Genomic DNA, 26,686 nt, shown 5'->3' with positions numbered 1-26,686 from the left:
AGGATCCCGTACCCAATACTGGGGTAATACACAAGATACCATGTAAGGACTGTAAGAAACAGTACACAGGCCAAACAGGAAGAAAACTGGCAATACAGATACACGAACACCAACTAGACACCAAGAGACATGACCGATTCTCACTTACCTCACTACACATGGACAGCAAGGGACATAAATTCAACTGGGACGACACATAGTTAATCACACAAGCCAGAGACACACCAAGAATCCCTGGGGGCCTGCTATTCCAACTGGAACTCAATCAACAAACACGTTGTACACAGGGTCTAATTCAAACCACTGAGAAACAGAACTGCAAGTAATATAAGCCACCCCAGCAAACTGAGGCATAGAAATAACAAGCCGGACAGAATACCGACACTTCACTGGAGGCGCACTGACGATGTTATTTAGCAGAGTGATGAAACGTTTTTAATCAAACCCACTGGCTCGGCTACACCCTCATCCACAACCCAAGCTACAAATCTTCTTGAAAATTTTAAGCATCTTTAAAGCAACAGTAATTCTTTTAAATCCAATACCATCTTTCCAAGACCATCCATTTCATGCCAAGATCATCGCATTCTTTTTATCCTGCATATCATCCTGCACCCGTCCTTCACCCCACTTGCTCTGCTTGTAAATCTCAATCTTTTGTTTCTGTCCCAACCCCACTCCACGCATCCTATTCTGCTCCCATGTTGTCCACTCCCACTCCAACCCAACCTCCTGCCTTCCTGATCCATGCATGCATTTACCCGATACTGCTCCCCAACCTCCTGAGACAAGGTAGCTTTGCGTTTGGGATCCAATCACCTTCAGCTGTTTTTTTCCCCCACTACCAACACAACCAAATTCATCCAGCCATTGCTGCCACCAACTGCTGGCAGCTGCAAATAACCTTACCTGCTCTGATTAAAACCACGGAGATTAGTGGAAACTGGAATTTATAACCTCATAGTAGCTCAATATCTACAGAGATAATGGAAACTGCAGAAGCCCTACCATTGTAAATTTGTTACATTGTTTTGGCATTGCCCCCATCAGTTTTGGTGATGTTTTGCTTCCATTTATTCCACCGTGACAAGTTAGCATAAGCACAATATGAATTTTTAATAGCAAAGAATTAGTAGAAGGTACATGCAGACAAAGTTTATTAATATAATAAACAATTAAGCTAATAAATTCTGAAGCCAGCAACTCCCACATGCCATGAAAGATTATTCAATAATGTGTTGTTGATGGATGCAAAGATAATATGCTAATTGGAGAGCTCTTCAGCCGATCAAAATATATGCAAGAGCTGCTGAAGGAAGACCATCTTAAAATGAAAATATCATGAAGGCAACCTGCACGGCAAAAATAGGCTTGTCTATTGTTTGATGAATGTAAGTGAATTGTACCTTGGGAAAGTGGAAGTTGTACTGATTTATGTAGGTAATGGTCTTGGCAAAGAACAGTTAAAGCTTCATTCATGCAATCTACATGGCCCTGGATTCTCTCAACTTCACAGCTCTTTCAATTTACAATTTATTGTCAATGTGAAGATGATTTTCTCTTCCCATTGTTTTCCTTGGTGCAGTTTGTTGATGTGCTCAGTGATGACATGGCTTGCAACCTAATCATACAAGAATAATTGTGGGGTTCCTGTAGTGTAATGGTAGTGTCCCTAGTTTGGGACCGAACGCTAAAGCTCAAGTCCCATATGCTCCAGAGGTAAGTCATTTCATGTCCGAGAAAGGTTGATTTAAAAATATCTAAAAGAGAAGTGGTAACCTTGACAGTCATGCAAAACAGGATACACATGGAGACTGGCTATGGATATGCAGAATGGGTTCAAGGTCAGTTACACTGAGGTTGGTAAATGGAAGCTTCCACCATCATTCATGGTCTTTATTGGGATAGCAGAGTTTAACACTAATTGGAAAGCAGTGTCCACATCATATATACCATCTTGCTTCACTTCTGTTCTCCTAGTCCGTTACAAGCTCCCAGTCATACTGATGTGATAAATAAAGTTTTCTTTCCACATTCCTTAAAGCCACTATTTTTTCTTCAATCCACTTTTTGCAAATTGCACTAACTTCTTTTACCGATTTCTGTCAGGCATTTTGATTGTGAGCATTTTTATGCTTGTTCCTTCTTTTGCCATGTCCATTGTTAACAATGAACAGTTACTTACACCCTCTGTTTCTAGAAGACCACCCCCTCCAATCCCATTAGCTTGTCTGTCCCTGCCTTTGAAAATATTTTCAACATTTATCTTTCTGACTCCCATCAAAAGTTTTGCTTTAATGTCAAATAACTACATGTATATTTTCGGCTTGCATTCTGTGTGATGGGAAACAATTTTTTAAAATTCTGTTCTAGCTTACTGCACACTATTAATATCAGGACAGATAATATAGGAGAAATCCCTGCCCTGGAAATGTAAATGTATAAAACCCACTCATTTTCTACGTAATACACTATATTTCACATCTGCTAGGTAATGCTTAATTACAGAATTGTCCTTGGATGAAAACTGCATGAAAGAGAAAGACAGAGTGTGAGCATATGGTCTATAAATGCTGTGGGGACCAACAGTGGTGGTAACTGAGCTGCTGCTGACACAGATCCTGCAGTAATACCAAGTCTTATTAAGAGAGCAAATTACTGGCTACTGATGAACGATCATTTTCCAGTAAATGTAACCTCTTTGTCCACAGTTGTAAAGATAGTAATGATTCAATTTTCTCTTATCTATTGAAATCATTATAATCAGAGAATAATGTGATACTATTATCAGTCATTACTGTAAAATTTTATTCCTTTGTGTTGGAAGAAATGTAGTGTGCTAAAAAAAGAAGCAAGAAGACAAAATGGCAAAATAAAGTAAACAGACTTTTATAAAACAAAGATATGCTTTTTAAAATGTGGATTTTTTTAATGGAGAAATCTGACATTACATTAAAAATATCATCTACTTTAGTGAAGGTGCTTAGGGGTGATTATGACTTTAGCATGCAATTAAAAAGCACAGTTGTGCCATATAAAATAACGCGTAATTTTTTTCAAAGCTTTTTTACAGTGAGAGTAACAGTGTAGAAGTGGAAGTTCTCCCTACTTCATGTTTGCCTGGGAAATTGCATTTTTCCGGAACATCTGCAGCATATTCTTCGAAGGAGTGCACAGTCACTGACTGAACTTCTAGACTTCTATTATTCTGCAGTTGGCTGAACTCTGAAAATTGCAATCTATTTCCCAGTAGCAATGTTGACAGTATTGCCATCATTGCCACTGGAAAGCTTGGCACAGACTCCATAGCTCCTGAATCCAAGTAAATAGCAACACAAGCCTTACATTAGTACAGAGCTTAAAGACACCCAGAATGCATATTGGGAATTCAGGCACAGATACTCACAAAATTCAGCTGCTGACAATATTTTCATTAATTCCCGGGAGAGCTCTGCTTTACTTCAAACAGTGCCAGGGGATATTTAACATCCACCTAAGTGTTAGCTCAGGTTGTGTTCAAATCCTGGAAGGGGATGGCTTACACCGCCTTCAGGGGGTAACAGCAAGTCTCCATGTGGAGTGGAGTGTGACAGCAACTTTCTATATAATGAGGCTCCACAGGAAGTATCTATGATGGCTGCTATCAAATGTTGCAGGTGATATAATGCTATACCAAGCATGAGGAATATCTATTATTACAGCGACCAGCTGTTAAAGGTGGTATGGCCTCATGTTGAGCTTGAATATCACTAGTTACTATGATCAGTCACTGGAGGTGGTGTGAGACTTCATACTGACAGCAGGAAGGCAAAAAATAAACACTGCTAAATTCCTTGCACAAAATAAACTACTGAACAAATATATACATATATAAAGCAGTTTGCAGCAAAATTGAAGTATTTACAGTACGCCACATGAAGTTGGCAGGCATAGTTTAAACCAGTCCACCAATGTGACAATGCTAAATAATCATTTTAATAGTTAGAAGGAAAAAGAAACAAGCGTAATGTTTCCACTGTTTGGGTCATTCTCACATTTAAACTATAGGCTTTCCAACTTACTTGTTTGAGTGCCTAAGTTTATCTTACAATTTTGCACTGTTATGAAAAACCCTATATTAACCTCAGCAGTTTAGTTGTGATCACTCAATAAAATTTGAGCAGAGACAATTTTCTTCAAAAAATACTTCCTGAAATTTAACAGGAGAAACCAAGAAGGACAAATCTGAAGAAAAGAATGTTTCCTGTGTGAAATAGCACTTGGTAAAAGTTGAGTTTAAAGACAGACTTTAAAAAAATTTAAAAATCTATTAAAAAAGTGGAAATAAATCACTGAACAGTAGAGTGGAAACCGCAGAAAACAGAGCTAAAAGATAGAACACCAAAGATATCATGCCTCAAATAAGTAAAACACACTGAAATGTGAATAATTGCTCAGTAAAAACGATATTAGGCATATATTTGGCAATACTCAAACTCTAGAGATGGTCAAAACATAACAATTTGCATTGTGTAGAAGGGTCATTAAGAAACAAATTGCATGAAGGGTAAAATTGTAAAACTCGTGGCTATAGACTCAATAGCATTAGCCCCAGCTATCCATCAGACAAACTCTCAACGTCAGGCTCAAAAAATTCTTGTTATTTCTGTCACCTCTTTTCCGGCGTGCATCATACTGCACTTCAATTTATCATTATTCATTCATGGGGTGTGGGTACCCCGTCTCTGGATTCACATGACAGATTTCCTTCCTGAAAAGGATGTTGGTGAACCAGAATAGTTTTTAGAACAGTTGATGTTGTTCACATGATCACTGTTAGCCTATATATTTGCAGCATGAAGCAGTGGCCAGACATTAGACTATTCACATGAAGATAGTTTAAGACTGAAAATTAGGCTGAAGGATGAAAAATGAAATTCTACAATAAGTTTCCAAATATCAACACGCATCTGTCAAGAAACAATGAACAGATAAAGGTCAAAACCATTCGCAGTACTCTGGGGAAAAAAAACTAGTCAGTTCTTCACATTTCTGACTAAGATTTTACTCTATCATTGCAAAGAGGCAAGGTCTAGACAGCACAACTCGCCAATGAATAAAATCAAACATAAATAATAAAAGAGATGAGAGAAATCAGGAAGAGCGTCAAGTTTACGTTTTACAAATAAGAAGAAAGTTTAATAGAAACAGATATAGTGGCAATGTGAAAGGTAGAGGTAACAAAAGCTGTTTCAGCAGAAACAATGGGTTTTGAGGACTGATTAATTGAAGTTAACTCAATTTAATGAACACTGCAGGGAATCCAACATCTACCACCAAATCTGACATTACCCTTGCCAACCCAATCTTAGGTGGCCTGAAGGCATGAATCGCTCCATGGAGGATATTAGATGCTGCACTCTGCCCAGGAGAGTGGAAGTCAAACCACCCGGGAGCCACCAGGCATTAAGAGGCTGGCAGCACCACCAAGAGCAGTGGCTACTGCCAGTGATTCACCTGGGCATTCACCAGGGTTCCTCAAGTGATCCCTGCAGAAAAATGTGAGTTCAGGGTGGGGTCTGAATGAAGGTTTTACGAATGTGGTGGAGGTAGGGAGTGAATCAGAACAAAAATGGGGAGTGGATCACTCAACGTCTCCCACCCACTTTCCAATGCAGTACTCTTTGACCAGACACAGAGTTGCTTTGAACAGTGGATCCCCCTCCCAGGTAGCTGTGAATAAACCTCAGTCTCCCAACATGGCAAGTTGCTGCTGCTTAGCAGTTTTTGTTAGTGGTGTTTTGCCATTGCTTTCCACTCTCAGAGATGAATGTCAAGTCTACTGCAGCCAGTTTGGAACCTTTAGGAAACACATGTTAGTCATCCAGCCAACTGAGCTAAACGGTCCCTCAGAAAAATAAGGAACACACAATGTAATTGGGAACTGAATTATATCCAATTATTCCTAGTCCTCTACATTTGAAATCTAAAATTCATCTTGAGTCCTGTCAGCAACATCACAGGTTTCAACTAGTGTTCTCATTAGGTGAATATCATTTTCACTTTTTATTATGTACTGTAATGTCTGACTACGATGTCTAAAAAAAAACCGTAATGTCCCTTCCTTCAGTTAGTAAGAAACATTTTTGCTTTCGTGACTTGCAACATGAAACAGTGACTTTGTGGCTCAGTACTCTATGTGAGGGGTATGGGACAGAGGGAGAAGATTTGTGGGGTGTATTGAAATATTTTTCTGAATTTGCCTCCAGTGATTCCATTTCAAAGTAAATCAAAAGGTTCCGGCATTTTCTGAAATTACGACAACTGACAACAAAATACAAGTTTTGTTTTAAAAAATATAATTTTTATTTATCATTGAAAGCTGAATCCAGCTGTTTAGTGATTCTTCCAAAATCTATAAATTTCTCTGCGGCTGAGTGCAAAACCCCAGATAAATAAATGGCTTGGTTTCTACATTTACATTAATTTCCATTTACGGATCAGGTTAAAATAAAGGCAGTTTATACAAAGTTATTGCAAGTATGTATATTTTGATGGTGCTAACTTTATCAGTTTCATTCCCTGATAAAAGTTTACCTCCATCCTACAAACTATGCATTATAAAAAGGCTTACACCGCAGAACAGACTTATTGCAGGAGAATTTTTGCTTGGCTGGATACTTAATGACCTTCGTGTAAAGCTGAGGGAATAACAAAACTTTCACCTCATGAAATACACAAAGCCTATCTAACTAAGAATGTCTGAAAGTACATAAGCCATTACAGTATATACTGGCTTAACCAGTTGCCAAGAACTACCGCAAGGCAGCTCCAAACACATGGCTCCTCACTCAAAAATATAGCTATAACAGAAAAAGAGCTCAGTACCAGAATAAAGGAGAAGTCTTAATCCATACTGTGCTCAAACCTAAACAAATTTGCACCATTTAGGTTTAGAGCAATGCAGACACAGACTGCCCTGACTCAGGCAGCATGATAAATGAGGATGTGATGAAGTCAGAATTGGCAAGCCGATCTCAACTCAGACAGTGCAGTGAAGTGGAGAATTGAGGTGATGGGTCCCATTTTCAATTCTTTTGCCCTATTCGGAAATGCTGATTGCTCAGCTTCAGAGAAAGATAATCTATAATCATATTGGTGCGTTTGGAAGCAGCAACATTTTAAAAACAAAACAAGTGCTGCTTAATAGCATTCAAAGATATTGGAGAACAGTTACATGTCAAATCTATCATTCTTTCACAAGGTAACTGTTTATCTCAAAAACTGATTCCTTGTTACCTGCAGACAGATCTCATAGCAGTTGCCAGCTGTGGTATTCACAGCCTCTAAGTGAGTTAAAATGTAATATTGACAAGATTTACAAATAGTCCCAAGTTATTTTTCAACCTCAATGTATAAATTTAAATAACTGTTAGACTTCAAACTCTAAAAGCATTAAAAATCTGATTATCAGTATTTTATTCTGTTTGCCTCTTTCTGCCATTTATTTGGATTTTGCTTGGAAAGATTGATTGTAAAAGTTTTTCTCTTTTGGCTGTTGGCCACAACATACGTTAGTGTTTAAGGAAATAAACCTCTGATTGCAATTGCAATAATTAATGACATGTACGCCATATTCAAATCCATGCGAGGTGAACCTACCCAAGAATCAATTATCATGGATGGCCCAAGGAAAAGTAATGAAGCAAAATGGGATTTTTTTAAAATCAGGTCTGGCAGCATCTGTCAAGAGAAAGCTGAGATGATGTTTCAGGTCCAATGGTCCATAAACAGAACTGCACCAGAAATGTTAACTCTGCTTACACTCCACAGATGCTAACAAGCCTGCTGAGTTTTTCCAGCGATACCTTATTTCCAGCTTCTTCAGTTCTTTGGGTTATGAACAACCTATTTCCCAGTGTAGAGGAGTCCAAACTAGAGGCCATAGGTTTAAGGTGAGAGGGAGAAAATTTGAAAAGCACTTAAGGGGCAATTTTTTCATGCAGAGAGCGGTGCGTGTCTGGAATGAGCTGCCGGGAAGTGGTGGAGAGGAGTACAATTGTAACATTTAAGGTAAATGAACAGGAATCTGGATGGGTACATGAATAGGAAGAGCTTAGAGGGATATGAGCCAAATGCTGTCAAATAGGATTAGATTAATTTAGGAAATCTAGCTGGCAAGGACAGGTTGAACTGAAGGGTCTGTTTCCATTCTGTACATCTTTATGACGATGTGTACTCCAGTGATATCGAATTTGCTTAATGTAAATGACACAGTTTCATCAACAAAAACAAGACTGTCACATTAAGGCTTTTCTCCATTGGAACTGAGTTAAGGAAGGTTGTTGACATTTCAAAATTATGAAAGGTGCGGTCAATTGTGCAAGATTGTAACTGATTGACCAACCACAGGCAACTAAGGGCATTGGCTGAAAATTATCTCAAGAACAAAGAGGAATAAAAAAAAGCATTCAGAAAGCACAGAAATGACCCATATTTGCAATGATGAAAATAATGACTGAAGAAAGGCTAAAGAAGGTGGGCATTATTTTGGAAATGAGAGGGAATAGTATGGGGATTTATCTGAAGGGTTCAGAATCTTGAAGGGATTGATGGAGCTAGTTCAACCAAATTTATAAAAACATTCAAATACCAAGAGAAATGAAAGGTGAGGATATTAGGAATCAGGAAAAAAGGTGAAATCTTTTCACCCAATAAAATAACAGACTTTCAAAGTAAAATCCCAGAGGCTGCTTTAGTATGCAGTATAAACAGTGAATACAGTTTTGGAGAAATAAGGAATTGAAGATTATACTAAGGAAACAGATAAGAGAATTGATCGAAAGTGACTTTTCCCTTATACCAAAAATATTTCACTTGCAATATTATTGATCAAAATATTCATTCAATTTTAACCCACACCAAAAAATGTTAAAATTGGAAGGGACCAGCACAATATCCATTCTAATCCAATCATTTTATTTGTAAACAAAAAGCAAGAACTTACCTCGTATACATTGAACTGTGACTGTCCCCTTGAAAGTTCTCTGTAATTAGTGGTGAATTCCCCAATAAAATCATGGCTGCACATCAAAAACACAATGTGGTTAAACTCTGGTCGCACGGCAGAAACAGCCACATACCAATACACACAAATAAGCTCTATTAACCGTATTTGGGGTGAAAAGCTTTAGGTGAGTGACTAAGAAAACTTAACTCTTCTTTGTATGTGTAATTGTATACTTGTGATTGCAAAGCTGCATTTAAGGATCGGGCACTTTGCAGCCTGATTTAATTCAGTAATTTAACAAGTATTCTCTGGCAGCTTGATTTTGTCATACAAGGCCATTTTGAGGGACACCTTTCAAAATTGTTTAATTAATTAGCCAAAAATAGACGACGTTAAATCGAGTATGAAATGCAGATAAGATGCATTTTCATAGACTGAATGACATAATTGATAACTTCAATAAACTCATTCAAGAAACTACCTGATAATAACAGAATATTAAATGCAAAACAGTAATCAATGCAAAACAAATACACATACGCCTGTAAAATCACAACTTTTTTTGAAAAACCTGCTTGTAGTGATGTATGCAACGAAGTTACAGAAGGAACTGATTGTTTTGTTGAATAAATTTTCAAAAACAAAAGCTCATTTGTAATTTTGATTTGCCAACAGGAAAACCAATGAAAATTTCAAACTGTTTTTTAACAGATAGGAGTCCATTCAGAAAATTTTCACACACTCTACATTGTTGATTTGTGTTACTCTGTGTGTAAGTTCTTTGGGTTTAACTTGTAAAGGGCATCCTGTTGTTTTTATTTGGTTGCAATCAAAGCCCAACAATTACTGTAAAGAACTGCAGAAAATCTTAAAGAAACAAAATTTTCACCCAAATCATTTTGAATCTGAGAGTCGGTAAGTTTTTTAACTCGATCACATCAAACACTTTAACAGGAACATAAACTGTCAGATTTGTCTTGATGTCTGCATTTAAAAGGGAAAGCACAACTGAAAGATGGAAAATTAATTATTTAGAACTTGCAGATAATTTCAAAGCTCTAAAACAGGAATGGGTTAGAATAGAAGGCAAACATTTCTTGGCATGATCCATTAGATTATCAAGTATTTTGTTCTCTCGTTCATTGGCTCAAAAAGCTTTTGTGCTAGAAGTGGGGTCATGTTTGAATTGATAAGTGAATAAGGCATCTGGAACCTTGGTGAACAATAAGTCTAATAGTTTAACAGAATAATCAGTAACATTTCTGGACAGGGAAAGAACAGAACTAATAAACAAAAGAGGATGTAAGATGAATTAACATCAAGATATAAGAAGAAAAATAAAGAATGGGTAATAAAAAAAGATTGAGAAGGAGAGAATTAAAACAAACAGAACAGAAAAGTAAAAACGATTACATTTAAAATGAGATTTTGTTTCAAAACTTCAAGGAAAAATTTATAACCTGGAAGAATTGAAAATCATGGTTGCATGGAAACGAAAGGCTCTGCCAGGGAAACTTGGGCTGCATTTTTGCAGAAATGTTGCTGTTCAAAACTGTAGACATGATTGTTATTCACCGAACAACATTGATGTGAAGAAGTAGCAAAGTGCATTTTGGCAAAACATCAGACTTTGTGTCCCAGGGTTTGCATGAAAGCTTATCATAGTCCAATCTAATCTTCCCCAGACATCTGTAGATTTGTTCAGAAAATTAAATGAAACAATAGTCTCCAGAGGTAGAGGTGTCATAGTCATATTTATTCTCCTAATCTTAATTCCTGAAATGAAATTGTTTCAAGTCTGATATGAATCTTCTTTAGAACCCGATTCCTGTAAGATATTGATCTATCAATCATAGATCAGCAATCACTTGAAAAGTCAGGATAGTGTGTGACTCAGGTGATGGTATTCTTACAACTTTCCATCTCTTCATGGTTATAATGGGTAGGAACTTTAATAGAAGATTAATAGAAATTGTAGATTAATTTAACTTCCACGGTGTTGTTGCCAAAAAGAACTCCAATCCTGATATTTTCATGGTGAAAAGAAACTGTAGCTGGTCGGACTGAGAGTATTTCCCAGAGTAATTCTTGCAGCAATGTTATAGTGGTTTGATGGCTGACCTCAGACAACAGTAGGTCTGGCATCTCCCCTTGTGTCGGATATCATGTGAGCTACAATGGGGTTTTTTTTTGGTTGCTTCCACCCTGCCCTACCTCACCCTACTGACCACAGTCTTGTTAAGATTTGTGGGTGCTGTAATTGGCCTAAGGCACCAAGGGCAACTACTCTCACTTCTAATTACTACAACTCACGGTATCATTGAAGGTTCTTACAAGGTAGATCTCTACCTGGATCCCATGGAGAGAAGACAATTAGGACACTGCTGGATTCATTAAAATGATCCGTAGAGTAAGTGCAACACACAGTACTGCGGAATATCTCTTGAAAAAGAGATATGTCAAGCTTTGCCACAATCAGTTCATTGAGCAAGTAGCAATTCCTGTCATTATGTACAAGTTTAGGTAAACTCAACAACTCCTACGCCTTTAGTCAAAAACAAAAAAAACCATTCCAAATAAAATGGTAGCCCACCCTAACCTGATTAAGCCTTTGTTGATGAATACATCGAAAGAGTGTCTATCTTTTTTGATTGTCAGACATGTCACACTTGTAGATGACATAATATAAAACCGTATGCAACTAGAGATGGCACAGTAGTTCCAAGGTTGCATAGTGGCTCAGTGCTTAGCACTGCTGCCTCACAGCACCAGTGAACTGGGTTTGATTCCAGCCTCAGGTGACTGTCTGCGTGGAATTTGCATGATCTACCCCGTCTGCTTGAGTTTCGTCCTCCAGTCCAAAGATGTGCAGTTTAGGTGAATTAGCCATGCTAAATTTCCAATAGTGTCCCGGGGTGTATAAATTAGGTGGGACAGCCATGGAAAATGCAGGGTTATAGGGAAGGGGACTGAATCTGAGTGGGATGCCTTTTGAAGGATCGGTGTGAACTCAATGGGCTGAATGGCCCGCTTCCACAGTGTAGGGATTCTATAATTCCGTAACATAACATATTGGGTTTGCCTCGAAAACTTTGTCAGGTCTCCTATCAAACGAGCTGTTCCATGTTAAATAAACCCACTTCATTGTTTGGTCCATTATCATGGATGACTGACACTTTTCCATCTTCTGAATGATTTGCTGTATTGACATTAGGAGTTTCCATGCAATGTGCAATGTACACCAGCCATCCTTGGGGTAAATGCAGATTTTTGTTGTGTTTTGCAGAAAATGATCTTGAATTCCCCTCATTTGTCACTTATCACTATGTAATCTAGCAGCAAGCAAAAGTGAGAAAAGTTATGGATCTTTCTCATATAATTAAAGTTGTTAAGTTGGCAAACTCAATTTCAGCAACAGTCCTTCAGGACCATTAATTTAAGTCCTTATTCGATGAAAATGATGTTGCTTATAATGCACTAATCCTTCATGCTGATGTGAGGTGGTTAAGTCAAGGTAAGATGCTGTAAAAGATTTTTGGATCTGCCTGAAATCACCACTTTCCTTAAATCAAGGACTGAATTATGCAGTGAGCTGTCAGACAATGTGTGATTGCTCAACATCAGGTTCCTTAAAAAACCAGAATGTCAAAACTGAACAAACTGAAATGCGAACTGCAGGGAAAGGTGAGACATTTAGCACACATGATCAGTGCTGTGAATGCATTTGAATTGAAACTGGATCTGTGATCCACCCAATTAAAAAACAAACTGTTGTAACATTTCTTGAGTCTGGAGAAATTGCTAGAGATAAAAGATCAAAAACAAATAATAATAGTTCCATCTAGAAACCTTCTGTGTATGCCTGAGGAAATGAGCAGTGAAATTCAACAGGCAATCTCAGGAACTTGAAATGAGTCGTTACGTTTGTCTAAAATTCAAGTGGGTGGATTGACTAGCAAATTCCGTCAGGTGTTTGATTTACAGAACAATGGAGCTGATAATGGAGCAATAACATGCAAAATTACATTGAGCTGAAAATCAGATCAAGGGACAGTGATTTTTGGGGTCTCAAATTGAGAAAAATACCAACTCTTATCATCCTGCACTATTAAAGTAAAAGCATACTTTGACTCCACATACCTCCGTGAGATAGTGTTCTCCCAAATGAAGATGATCACCGACCTCACAGATACCCATTTGATGCACTGTGTATGACTACCCATCTCAGACTGCAATGCAGACTTCAAACCACTGACAATGTGCGCTCACGGGTATCAAACTGAGACTTAGTGAGTAGAGGTCAAAATGAAAAATGATAAGTACTCAATCTTACATTTATATGACACAAAAAATAAACTGTTTATTCTACACTCACTACAGGGCAGATCTTGGGTTGCACTTAAGTTTAAAAAGTAATCTTGTGGTTCAAGCATTTAGAGACTGTTGATGTAGTGGGAGTGAAAGAAAGGAAGAAAAATAGCCTTGAGGGCAGTTTGGTGGCACAATTGACAGAACACTATGCAAAGCTTCAAGTTTGTATAAATTTAACTGGCAGCAGATCCACTTGTTTGACTCTGAAGAGCAGCAAGTGTAACAGGATGTACCATGGATTGATGTCTATGTTGACAGCCTGCTCCGACACGGGGAAGCAAGATGGACAAGATGCTCCTTGTGGTAAAATATTTTGCACTTTTCCCGAGCGGGTGTGTCCAAAATTGATGGTGTGACTGCAACATTCAGCAATACATGAGCCAGGGGAAAATACAGCACACAGAGAGTCAATGCTTTAGGATCACCAGGGATCAGGGAGCCTGCAGGGCTGTGTCCTGTGGAGAGCATGGCGCTATGTGAAATAATGTTGCTGTCTAAAGCAAGGACCTCATATGGAGAGCTCTTGTAGGTCCTTCCTTCATTGTTTGAGACACTTAGTGTGGCCACCGCACATGTGACTGCAGCCATTTTCTTCCTCATTGTCTACTTTTGACTGTTCACCGGCACCTTCTACCAAGCTGGCAATCTTCAGTAAGTGCCTTCCAGCCTCTGTCTGTGTGTGGCGGTGAGGCCCAAAACATCCATATCTAATTCCTTACAGCCCCTAGACTTTACACCTCCTTTGGTCCATACCCAACCCATCTCCACAGACCTGCAACAGGTCCCCTCCCCATCCACTTGGCATAAGAGATCAACATGCCGGATCTGGTCAATTACTGCCCCACATTTGAAGCCAAGATACTCCTGACCATGGAAAAACCCACTCCTGCACTAAATAAAAAACAAAAAAAATTCAGATGTTGGACATCAGAAACAGAAACAGGGTTTACTAGAGAAACTCAGTAAGTCTGACAGCATCTATGGACAGAAATCAGAGTTAGTGTTTCAAGTCTGGTGATCCTTCTTTAGAATGGTTCTGTTGGATTTTTCTCCACAGATGCTGTCAGACCTGCTGAGGTTTTCCAGCAATTTATGTTTTAGTCCCCCTCTCACACTGGACCATTTACAACAATGTTATACCATATCCCCTTCTTGTAAATACAGTTGTCTCATTTCACAAATGTCATACCCCCCTCCTCAGCCTCCATCCCCCAATCAACATGGGCAGGTTCCCAAGCCTCCCTTCCTTGGTAGTTGTCCTCTGACTGGTGGCTGTACATCTCCCTGACAGTGATAGCCCTACCCCTCTGAATGGCCACTATTGAGCCACAGGGTTTAATGGTGGCATGGTGACTCAGTGGTTAGCACTGCTGCCTCACAGCGCTAGGGGCTCAGGTTCGATTCCACCCTCAGGTGACCGTCTACGTGGAGTTTGCACATTCTCTCTGTGTCTGTGTGGGTTTCCTCCGGCTGCTCCAGTTTCCTCCCACAGTCCAAAGATGTGCAGGCGAGGGGGTTGGCCATGCTAAATTGCCCATAGTGCTCAAGAATCCGCAGAAAGATGTGTTGGCCATGTGAAATGCAGGGTTACAGGGAAAGGGAAGGGGGATGGGTCTGGGTGGGATGCTCTTTGCAGGGTCAGTGTGGGCTTGTTGGGCCAAAGGACCTGTTTCCACGCTGTAGCGATTCTATGACTCTATGTCCAAGCCCTGGACTAACCAGATGCTTGACTGAAGCTAATTCCTACACTGGCATGGGAAGTTATCCTTGATTAATTGTCCTAGGAAGCCTTGACTGACAGACATAGATTTTGTTGGGAACTACTCCTCCTCTAAGACTTTGAAACATGGCTGACAGTTTGCTGCCCATGCAGTGTATTTGCCATGTAAGCTGCTTGCACATGCAGCAGTGACATGTCACACAAAGAAAATGTTTGCTCCCTTGACAAAAGACTGCTGACCAGCAGGGCAAGCTGCCTGGTTGTGTGACTGAGCTAATTGACACACCAAGGCAAGGCACAATGGTGCAAGCTTGCAGGTAGGCATAAAGCAAGCAAGGGAAATGAAAACGAGATGAGGTGAGCAGCCCAGAGATGCAGTCTGGTGCAATCCCTGAGATGGATGCCTGCCCACATGCACAAAGTGTCCATGAAGCAGCCTTTCAATGCGAGTCACCTAAAATGCAGTTCTGTGTTCTCTAAGGAGTCCACAGGTAGATTGGAGAGCTGCCACGGAGATCCTGAGTGGTTTGGCAAATTTTGGATGCCAATGTCTGTGCAGGACTGATGCATGTGGCAAGTGCCTTTGGATCTTGCCCCAAGATGCTGTTTTGTACTGGACAGTATGGAGGTTCGTCATAGCCAGTGAGCTGAAGTCACCAGGCACCTACTCTAATTTCCATGTCAAGAATTATTGGCATCTAACTTATTCAGTTCTTTTGGTAAGATAGGGAGCTGCACATTAATAAGACAAGATATGCAGCTGATTAGGTTTTGAACAAGCAATAAACTCCGTACTTGACAACTCACTGCTGTCTGCAAGAAGCCCACCTCAACAGCCAGCAGATGCATAAGACGTTGTGACCTGCTCCTAACGTCAAGGTAGACTTACTAAACGTATCTCATGATTCTGGTCCAAATCATGCCAGAGTCCACATTGTTGAGGCCCCACTAGATTCTGCCTGCTCACTCTGTTTTTCCCTCCCCATAAATGCTCCTGGGACATACTGAATTTCTCAAGTACTTTCATTTTATTTGACAATAGAAACATTTTCAATACTTTGTTTTTGTTTTATTACGACTGAAAGCTACTGGAAGAATTGTGGATATGGGTCTTCACTCAACAAAATCTTAAGATATTCGGCCTTTTATCTCCCAAGTGCTTCTGGGATCAAAGAATGTGGAGCTTAATGCACTCTCCAGCATTAGTTATTTTACAACTATTACCTTTTAAAATGCTACTGCGCCACTCTTCCCTATACCCCTATAAAATCTCCTTTCTAGGTGTACATCACCTCCATTTTTAAAGTTTCTTCTGAAAATGACTCCACAGCCTTTCAGAGGGAAAATTTCCAGTTTCCCTAGTTTTTCCACACAATACCATTTTAGCCAATCTCCTCTGTATCCTCTAAAAGAACCTCTCTTATTTTCTGAACTGAGGTTTGACTTTGAAATTTGAATTTCTATTTATAAAGCTAAACATTCTGCAAACTTGCCCCGCCATCAATTTTGCCTGTCAATTCCAGTGAGACCAGGGATCAGATTTTGATCGAGGAGGAAAGAATTGGAGGTTATAAAATTATTCAGTGTCATGATCCCACCTCCTGATTAGTATTGCCAGCTATTGTTATTTTCATCATTGAGAATCTAGGCTGGAATTAGAAATGCAAACAGGCTAAAAGGCTTATCTTTATCCCCTGGGGCTTCAGCACAGATGAGTAAGATTCCTTCCAATCTTCTTTGCCCTGTTCCCTCATATCTGTCACCTGTATGTGACCCTCAAACCAAATCCCCATCCCAATGTCATTCACTCATTGTCCACTATATAAATAATTCTTGAGTTTGATGTTAACATGACCCAAAATGCATCATGATAATCAAACTCTCAGTCGCAGCTGTATCAATAATGTTGGCTGAACTGAAGCCATTAGCAGAGTATGAAACTCACGCAGGCATTCACAATGAGTTTCTATTGAATGATGACAAGCAGAACACCCAGAACTAAATAAATCAAATCTTCAAATCAAAGAACTCAACTTGAAGAAGGGAAGCAAATGGCTGAGCTTTCATTCAACAAAATATTAAATCACAGGAGAGAACCTACAGACAGTAACTTCATACTATCAACACTGTTCACTGCAGATGAGTACTGTTTCCAGTGGAAAATGTACTTTAATGCAAATGAAGATTTTGCACTGTTACAATTTTGGGCAATTTAATGATGATTTAACTTTTAAGAGTCGAGCCCTATCGTGAAATATTCATCTAAAAACACATTTTAACTTATCATACAGTAAATAAGTATGACATATGAAGTTGGATAAAAATTCTCCAAGTTATCTGTAAAATCGCTTCAGACGCCAGACTAGGGTCATCCACAGTTGGCAACATTTCTGAGCTGGTATACACCATGACTCCCACAGAAACTGAAAACAAAATCCTGTCTAAACTGGACTGCCTTGATTAAAATTGCAGGGGTTATGATATACCCAAACCCATAATAAAAATCAGCAACACCAGGACCGCCACATATAAACTGACCCTCAACCCTCATCATTATGCATTGCCAATGATTGGAATATGGACCAGGAATCCTGAAATCATTTCTAGTCGTCCATGGCTTTTTTTTTGCCAGCATGCCTTCATTCCAACACAGAGAAAGACATGAAAATTCAGCCTCAGACAGTTGACCGGAAGAGGAACACTGAGAAAATAACCATTTTCAAACCATTCAAGAGATAAAACATTCCCAGCTGTAACCTAAATAGACATTTTACCAAAAACAAAATGATAGCCAAATCTATTAACTATTTTCTCTGTGACTCTTTCAAAATTAAGGTGAAAGATGATATAACTCAAACTTACAGCCACTATCAAATGATTTTTTTTTCAGTTTTAAAATAATAGCAAAGCAATTCTTGAGTATCATAAAAAAACTAAAACCCTGAATAATGCTGTAAAATAACAAGGGAAAATCATATCTAAATGAGGACAATTATTAGATCCAACGAAACAGACTATCAGTGATTGAAATTAATTTCAAAAATCTAGGCCAAAGCATTTGCCTGCTCTGAAGAAGAAATGTTAATCTTTATCAGGGTCCATTCACCTGCCTGTTACAGCATAGTCTGATTTTGTCATCACTGATCTTTAATAATTCCAGGCAATTTGGACATTTTTAAGATGAAGTCAGCGGTGGACCACAGGCAAGTCCATGATAATAGGAGGAAGTGCAACCACAGCATTAGCAGAATTTTCAAATAGAAACTGATGATACTTATGCACAATGTGCTTGTACATTAGCAAGCAGAGAAGACAACACACCAAATGGTAAAGGAAACAAAGATACACAAAGAAAGGATTGCAAGAATACAAATAGGTGAGTTTTATTTTGTCGTCCAGAATCCAATATTATGAATTCCCACTCCTGCTCTATTCAGTTTAATGGACGGACAGTCATGAAGAGTGTAGTTTCGTGATGCATGTTCCCAAAAGGCAAAGTTCTTTTCTGGATACACCTAAACCTTAAGTTGCCTCTCCAGTGTTGCTGGGATTGTGTTGCATTTCAGACCCATATACACAATTTTGGTGTGAAAAAGGCAATGTTGATTTGTTTGGCATTGCAAACTGTAATTTGAAACTAAACAGCCAGAAAAGAAAATATTGTCCTGACCTGAGGATGGGAGAAAAAGCAACAACAACAAAGACAGTCCTACCTTCCATCTCTGTCCCAGTCGTACACTTCCACTTTGATAGTTCTGTCATCAATATATAAACAAGATACGCATTTATATTATTCCTCCTTTCATTTACAGTAAACTGTCTCAAGAGTTGCAAAATTGTCATCTAGCAAAAAAATTGTTTCACATTATAAATATAAATGAATTGTATAACACAACCAGATATTTGAAAACATTCCAGTATAAACTGTGCTTTGTTCAATAAAATAAAACAAAGTTTGTAAAATAACGAACAAATAGGAAAGAAAAGTAACTCGGTTGTCCATTGTGCAGAGATTGAAAACATCATGGTTTTCTCGAGGATCCAATCCAAAATGACATAGCGATCAGGCATCAAAACCCACCATCATGTTTCCATCAAAACATATTTCCCTTCACCCCTCTCCTTAGAATCACTGCTGGTTGCTCTTTACTTAGAAAATGGAGCTTAGGTTCTGAGCATTGTCTCTCTTAAACCTTCATTCCTCAGGATTTCATAGTGAAAGTTTGACTCTGACCGAACAAATTTCTTTCCTGTTGGTCTAGCAGCATCAAATGGAAATTTATATCCTCTGGTTACCAGCTCTTCTGTCATAGACATTTTCTCTTCACTGACTCCAACAAAATTCTTCAGAATTTTGAAAGCCTCTACTATGTTCCTCTCCTGTACGGAGAACAACCCTGGTTTACATAGTTTCTCAATAATAATTGAAATATTTCATCCCTGGCACCACACTAATTAATTTCCTCTTCACTTTCTAAGGTCCTGGCACTTTTCTCAAAGTACAGTACCCATAATTGGCCACAATACTTCTTCTGAAGCCAAAATCATTGTTGTAAAGATATAATCTGTAAAAAATTGGAAATCCAAAAAGTAAATTTGGGAAGTTTACATTCTTTGTATTGCTTTGTGGCTCACTTTCAAACTTACTGCAAAAATGAGAATCTCACTAGTTATCAGCATTATCCTCCTCCAGACAGGATTTCAAAAACTGAAAGAATTGCAAGTGCTTTCATTTCAGCAAAACCAGAATTACAAATTTACCATCAACAGGTAGAATGATTGAGAGGAAGTCAAATGGCAGCAAAAGCAAATTAAGTAAATTAGACGCACCTAATTGAGAGAAAGCATAAAAAATAGAAATGGTAGCAACAGGGAGAGAGATGACAGGTATTTTGGTAAACATTGTCAGTGCTACGAAGGGTATAAAAATACTGCAGAAAAACAATAGACTGAGAAGCAAAAAAATGCTGGAAAATAATACTGAATCTGTTCCGGTCTGCTGCACAAGATAAAAATCTATTCTTTGTTATATTTCCTGCATACATATTCCCTTATGAATAAGATTATCGTTGGGACAGCAATTCTGCCTGTTCTTCCAACACCCATGGTGACTCTAAAGATTAGAGATCACTGAACATGAGCACCAAGGATTCTTACCACTGTTACCAACAAGGGTCTGGCCATGCTATAGCAGGACCATGACTGGATGGTGGCAAGGCTTGCTAAGAAAAAAGCAAGAGAGCCCAGAAGAAGAAAGCTACAATATTTTTAGGACTTGGTTTCAATTTGAGTGCTATAAAATTTGATGCTGCTAGACCAACAGGAAAGAAATTTGTTCTGCCAGAGTCAAACTTTCACTAAGAAATCCTGAGGAATGAAGGTTTGAGAGAGACAATGCTCAGAACCTACGCTCCATTTTCTAAGTAAAGAGCATCCAGCAGTGATTCTAAGGAGACAGGTGAAGGGAAATATATGTTTTGGATGGAAACATGATGGTGGGTTTTGATGCCTGATCGCTGTGTCATTTTGGATTGGATCTTGGAGAAAACCCTAACCCTTTGAAAGGAAAAGGAGAATAAAGTTCCATGCGAAAATCAGATTCCTTAGTATATCTTGTGAAACTACAATTACCTTGGTAATCAAAGGTCATAAAATATATAGCTAAGTATTTCTGTCTTTGTTACTATTGATCCAAAAAAAATTCTGAATTACATGAACAGTCATTGTATTAACAGAGTCAATACAGTGTGGAGCTGGAGGAACACAGCAGGTCGCAGTTTACACTCTTCATCAGGACTTGCTGTGTTCCTCCAGCTCCACATAGTATTGACTCTGACTCCAGAATCTGTAGTTCTTGCAATCTCCATAGAATTGATGGAATTGCTCACACAGACAGTGACCAAAGGGAAGAACTACATTGTTCCATGCCAACAGTGGATAGCTGTTAAGACTGTTTAAGATCATTTACTTCCACCTTTATCATCACACATCTTCTCAAATGTTTCAGGCAAGCTGGTACTAAAAACGTCATCCATGCCTTGGTCAGCTACAGATCTAGCTACTCAAATCCAACCAGTGCATCATTTTTTCTCTCTCAACCTGATCTCATCCACAGCTCTACAACTCATACCTTAACTTGGGTTAAATCACATTCACTCCGTGCTCAGTAAGCAACACTAACTCCCAGTCCACCAAGGCCTCAAATTTGAAAATCCTCATCTCATGTCCAATTCCCTCCAAATCCTCTTTGCTTTCTAACTCTGTAGCATTCTCCAATCCTCCAAGTAGGTTTGAAGGGAACAATCCCTGAATTGGTTGTATCCACACAAGAACGCAAGAATTAGGAGCAACAGAAGGCCAATCTTACCCTCAAGCCTGTTCCACCATGTGATAAGATTCTGACTGATCTGATAGTCTCATCATGATCAAGTGAGCGAGCTATAGACAATTAATGGGTATGTAATGTGTCAAACATATGAGCATGGAATATGAGCATGCCATTTAGCGCTTCAAATCTACCCCACCTTTCAATAAGATTGTGCTGGTCTGATTGTAAACTCCACCTCTACATTCCTGCATACCCCCAATAATCATTCAAACCCATGGTAAAAGGCAATGGGAAGAAATTAATTCATTCCACTGAGGTGGGTTTGCATGCAAAGGGCATTTAATTGTGTTGGAAGATAATGAGTGGGGATCTTATCATCTTCTCACCTCTGCCTTGATAAACAGCCAGGCTAATGGTCAGCCTATCCGTTCTGCTGCCCATGAGCCCATTAAATGGGCACTTAATGCCCACCTAAGTGTTTCATTCTGCTGGCACTGGTGTGCAACCAGCAGTGGCCAAGACTTATCATACAGAAAATCCAAAATACCAAACCTGTGGACTCCCATTGGTGGAGTTCTTCCTTCAAAGGCACTTATTGGGTGATCAAGGGGCCTTACATCAGGAAGGGGAGGACTGGCCAGAACACTCCACCCTTGCTGAAGCCACATTTCCCCATGTCTGACCCTGACGCATGACACCCATACCACACTCAGTCACCTTTGCCCTGGAATCCCTCATTGATCTTGGTGAATTTCCTTCCACTGTATGCACAGCGGTCAGCTTCTCATTGGCCAGCAGTTCTCAGGAGTGGGACCTATGCCCATGCAATCCCTGATCCCAGAGAAAACATGCTCCTATTTAAATGCCTGAAGGGCATTTAATTTAGAAGGCTTTTTCTGAAGGAGAAAAGTTGGAGCATTCACTGAATCTCCAGTGAACAAGAACCCCATAACATGAATTAAATATCACTCTAATTTTCAAAGATCAGGTTGCTGCATTGATAGCAGAAACAATGACCTCAACAGTGACCAACAGAAGACAGCTAAAAGCAAATGAGGTGACTGAAAAGGAGCGTACCACTGGCTGGGACTGGAGAAAGAAGCAGTTAATCATTTTATTTGAAGTTGGGAGGAACACTGACTTTCCTAATGACTCCATGTTCAGGTGAGCATTCTTGCTGGTGAGCTACAATGTTGTCTCTTAGGAACATCTGTTAGGTCACATTCAAATATGGTGTTAAACCCCCCATTAAAACTACTCTGTCTTTGCCGCATGCTTTTCAATGTCTGTCTAATACATATACTTATCTGCAGCATTTTAAACATATAAAATGATTGACTGACAGTGTCCCAAACTGAAGAAATCATTTAGCAATTCATGGAATATTCAGATCTGCACGATATTAAATATACATAAATAGTCTGGGAGATGCCTGTCAACAGAAACTAATGTTGTGTCAAAGCTTAACATTTATGTAAACTCATCTTGTATACGTCACCTTTTAAAAAAGCCACAAATGATTTTCAAGCTGAATTTATAAACAGATAGAGATTGATTACGCCTACCTGTCAAAGTCCCCATTGCAGAGCGCACGCACAGGGATTGTGAAGGCCTGCCACACTGGGTTTAAGGTATTCTTTACAACTTCTGTCTTGTGACAAATGGTAAACCTGAAAATTTACAAATTAAAACATAGTCTGAAATAGTCATAACAAATTAGCAGTAAGAATTTTCTCATTTTCTCTGCGTTTGTTTCATTGATTGGAAAAATTAAGTCCAAATGGACCACAGCATAGATTCAATGAATTAGTATGAATGGTAGGAGCTCAAATCAGGAATTGAATCTTAGAGGTTAGTACCTTATCAATCCATTATATGTATTATATCACGGTGGATAAAAATGAAAAGATGTCAAACCAGAACGATTAAATAAAAAGTACCAGTTTCTTCAACCCCACCTAGTCTGCACATAATCTTTCCCATAGCCTATCATTTTTTGCTGGGAACTGTGTATTTTGTTTTGTGTTTATTATCAGTTGGTTAAAGCAGCTACAGAGTTCCTTTCTTATAATGTTCACGTGTAAGATAAACATCTAGTTTATTCTAAGGGCAGTCATTGACAGAGCTGGGCAGGGGGAAGCATGGAAGCAAATTCAGTGGCCAGTTGGAATCAGAACAAGCCTTGGTACCATAATGCACTGCGGGCAGGCTAACTTAGTGAATGCTGGGACTTCAAAATCAGAATATCCTTTATTATCACATGTACTCTTGTACTCAAGTACAGGAAGTACAGGAGTACAGTGAAAATTTTCTACAACAGCTGCCTTTAATGGCACCATCTTAGGTACAAAATTAGCTATGCACAAAACCTACAGCATAAAAAATATATAAATTAGCATGAAAACTGAAAAATCCACAATGATAGGAGAGATAATGGGAACTGCTGATGCTGGAGAATCCACGGTAACAAAGTGTGGAGCTGGATGAACACAGCAGGCCAAGCAGCATCAAAAGGAGCTCAAAAGCTAACATTTTGGGCCAAAACCCTTCTTCCTTTTCCAATTTATGTTTATCTTGCTCAACTATAATAAAGTGTTATGACCAAAAGCATTAAAATGTGATGCTTTAGTGTTAAGATACAAAATTAATGAATCCGGAAATTTTCAAAATTAATTGCTGACAACTTAGTAGCGTAACTAATAAATGCTGTTTCCTTCCCATATGAAAACAAAATGCACAAATTCCTAAGTAATGGCTTCAGTTGTGTGCCTCACTTTTGGACCTGTATCAAATTTCAGTTCACATACTCAATGCTCGGACTTTGACATATGAAAGCACAATGGGTCTCTTTGATACTTTTTTTTTACTTAGCGTGTAAATCCAAGTAAATAATCCACAGATTCAGCCTACCCTCTTCAACAAATGCAGCCAGAGAGTCATGCCATGGAGAAGAAATTGGTTGAATGGCATGAAACAAAAAATTGGAATAATGGGTCAGTGCTCAAATTGGCAGAATGTGACTAGTGGTGCCCAGAAAGATCTATCCTCGGACCTTAATTATTCATAACATTCATTAACAACTTGGAAAATGGCATAAAAAGCCAAATATCCAAATCTGCTAATGACACAAAATTGGGCAGCATCGTAGTCAGTGTTGGAAACAGCGTAATGTTACAGCAGGATATTGATAGATTAGGTTTATGAGCGGAGCTGTGGCAGAAGAATTTTAATATAAGTGTGAGTTTCTCCATTTGGGACCAAGAAAGGATAGATCTAGGTATTTTTGTTTTAGAAGGCACAAAGTTAAATACGGTGGATGCCCAATAAGGTTTGGGGGCATAGCTCTTTAAATGCCATGAACAGGTGTAGATAATAGTCAAGGTGGCTAATGGAATGGCCTTCATATCTAAAAGCGCTAGAGTACAGGGATGCAGTTATACGAAAGCCTAGTTACACCCCACATAGAGTACTGTGATCAGATCTGGGCACAGGAAGGAAGGAGTTCAATGCAGGTTTACAAGGATAATACTTGACATTAAGGGTTAAGTTATGAGGAGAGATTATATAAGTTGGGTTTTTATCTTCTATTGTGTAGCAGGTTAAGGGTGATTTAATCATGATTTTCAGGATATTAACAGGGTAAGACAGCGTAGATATAGATAAATATTTCCACTGGTTAGAACAAGGGGACATAATCTAAGAATTACAGACAGGCCATTCAAGAGTCATGTTAGACAGCACTTCTACACGTGAAGAGTAGTGGAGGCTCTGAACTCACTTCCTCAGATGGGATCAATTATAATTCAATTGTTAAGTTTAAATCTGACATAGACATTTTTTTTATCACGATATCAAGAGGTATTGAACCATAGCAGGCATACGGCGTTAGGCCACAGGTCAGCCATGATCGTACGGAATGGCAAAGCAGATTCAAGCGGCTGAATGGCCTAAGCCCATTGTAAAATAGAAAGGAAGATTGTCTGTGCATGGACTGAGGTGATCTCAGAGTAGAATCACATGAATTGAAATCTCTCCCAATGAGCAACCACTGTCAGAGCAACTGCCATCTGAAAGATGACAGACATCCTGTCTAAGGAATTTTTTTTATTCGATCAAGGACATGTGAAAAAGAAAGGATTGTAGAAAGTCCAGCAGTTCTATTACAGGATGCTGTATAAAACAATTCACTTTTATCAAGTGCCCTTAAAGGCGTGAGACAGAGCACATTGGGGGAAATGGATGTCAATGGTAACAGAAGAGTTAGGTGGATGTGGGGTGAGGGGAACGCATGAGAGGGCAGGGGATTGAGAAAAGCAGAAAGGGCAATATTTTCAAACAGAGAGCTTCAAACAGTAGAGATGAGGCAAATGAAGTGTACACTCCAACAGTAGAGACATCAAGGCCTGAAAGGCAGGTTATAATTGAAGGACTGAAGGGTGCAGAGTGGGATGTAAGGTGAGAAGAAAATGTTGAGGCAAGGAAAGAGCGAACTCATGCATAGGAGGTGGGGGCACAGCAGGGGGGTTTATGAGGGAGATGTGGAATTCCTAAACAAGGTCTTAGATTTTGAATCTGCCCGGAGTGACAGGGAACCAAAAGAAATCACTGTGACTGTCACGATCAGGATTTAGTGTGTAACAGAATGCCAATGGGGAAGTATTAAATAAATTGGATTTCGTCTTGCCTGTAGAAATGAGAGGTCAGTGAGATGGGTTTTGAACAAACTGTGCTCAGTGTTAACAAAAATGTGAAAAAATAAGGGTTTCAGAAATACTAGCAATGAAGCCACAGCTTTAAGACATTGGATAAAACAGGCGGAGGTGGATATGTTAATGAAATTGAGAAAATATTAGAGTACTAATTAGACAAGTGATGTTAAGATGAGGAATTGCACTGAATTAAGAGGCTGATTCATATCTAAAATTGCTCTGTGCCTGCATAATTTGTGCTGAATCTTTTCCGATCATCAAACTGCTTAAATGAGCCCATGTTTCAAATTTTGGAAGCAATACCATAGCTTTAGGATAAATCATCAGTGTGAATTATGCAAAGCAGTCAAACTGGAATGAACATTACAGTTAAAGTCTGGAAGATATTTAAATTATTTTCTAAACAATGACATTATTCCAGCTTACAGATAGATCCTTTATTATATATGAAGGTATAATAAATTACTACCATCAGAAAATCTATTGTGACAACATGATCCTAAAACGTGAAGCAATTTGTAAGTCACTGAAGTGTTATGTGAAAACGTTCTTCAATTATTAATGAGAAG

At 38.9% G+C, this 26,686-nt stretch overlaps 1 protein-coding gene across 3 annotated transcripts in view; it reads right to left on the bottom strand.

The window, feature by feature from the left end:
- Positions 1-26,686, bottom strand: part of LOC125463244 (copine-8) — a 300,826-nt gene that overhangs the window by 91,065 nt on the left and 183,075 nt on the right. For all 3 annotated transcript variants that reach the window (XM_059654654.1, XM_048554261.2, XM_048554262.2), the window contains 3 exons: positions 22,974-23,078; positions 18,794-18,835; positions 8,987-9,062 (listed from right to left, as the gene is read on the bottom strand). In XM_059654654.1, the coding sequence (XP_059510637.1) occupies positions 8,987-9,062; positions 18,794-18,835; positions 22,974-23,078 (223 nt within the window). The remainder of the gene's footprint in view (positions 1-8,986; positions 9,063-18,793; positions 18,836-22,973; positions 23,079-26,686) is intronic.

Source organism: Stegostoma tigrinum, chromosome 25 (genome assembly GCF_030684315.1).
Source record: "Stegostoma tigrinum isolate sSteTig4 chromosome 25, sSteTig4.hap1, whole genome shotgun sequence".
In the NCBI taxonomy this organism is placed as follows: domain Eukaryota; kingdom Metazoa; phylum Chordata; class Chondrichthyes; order Orectolobiformes; family Stegostomatidae; genus Stegostoma; species Stegostoma tigrinum.
Note: the sequence above shows the minus strand (reverse complement) of the source record. Positions and strands in the feature narration are given on the sequence as shown.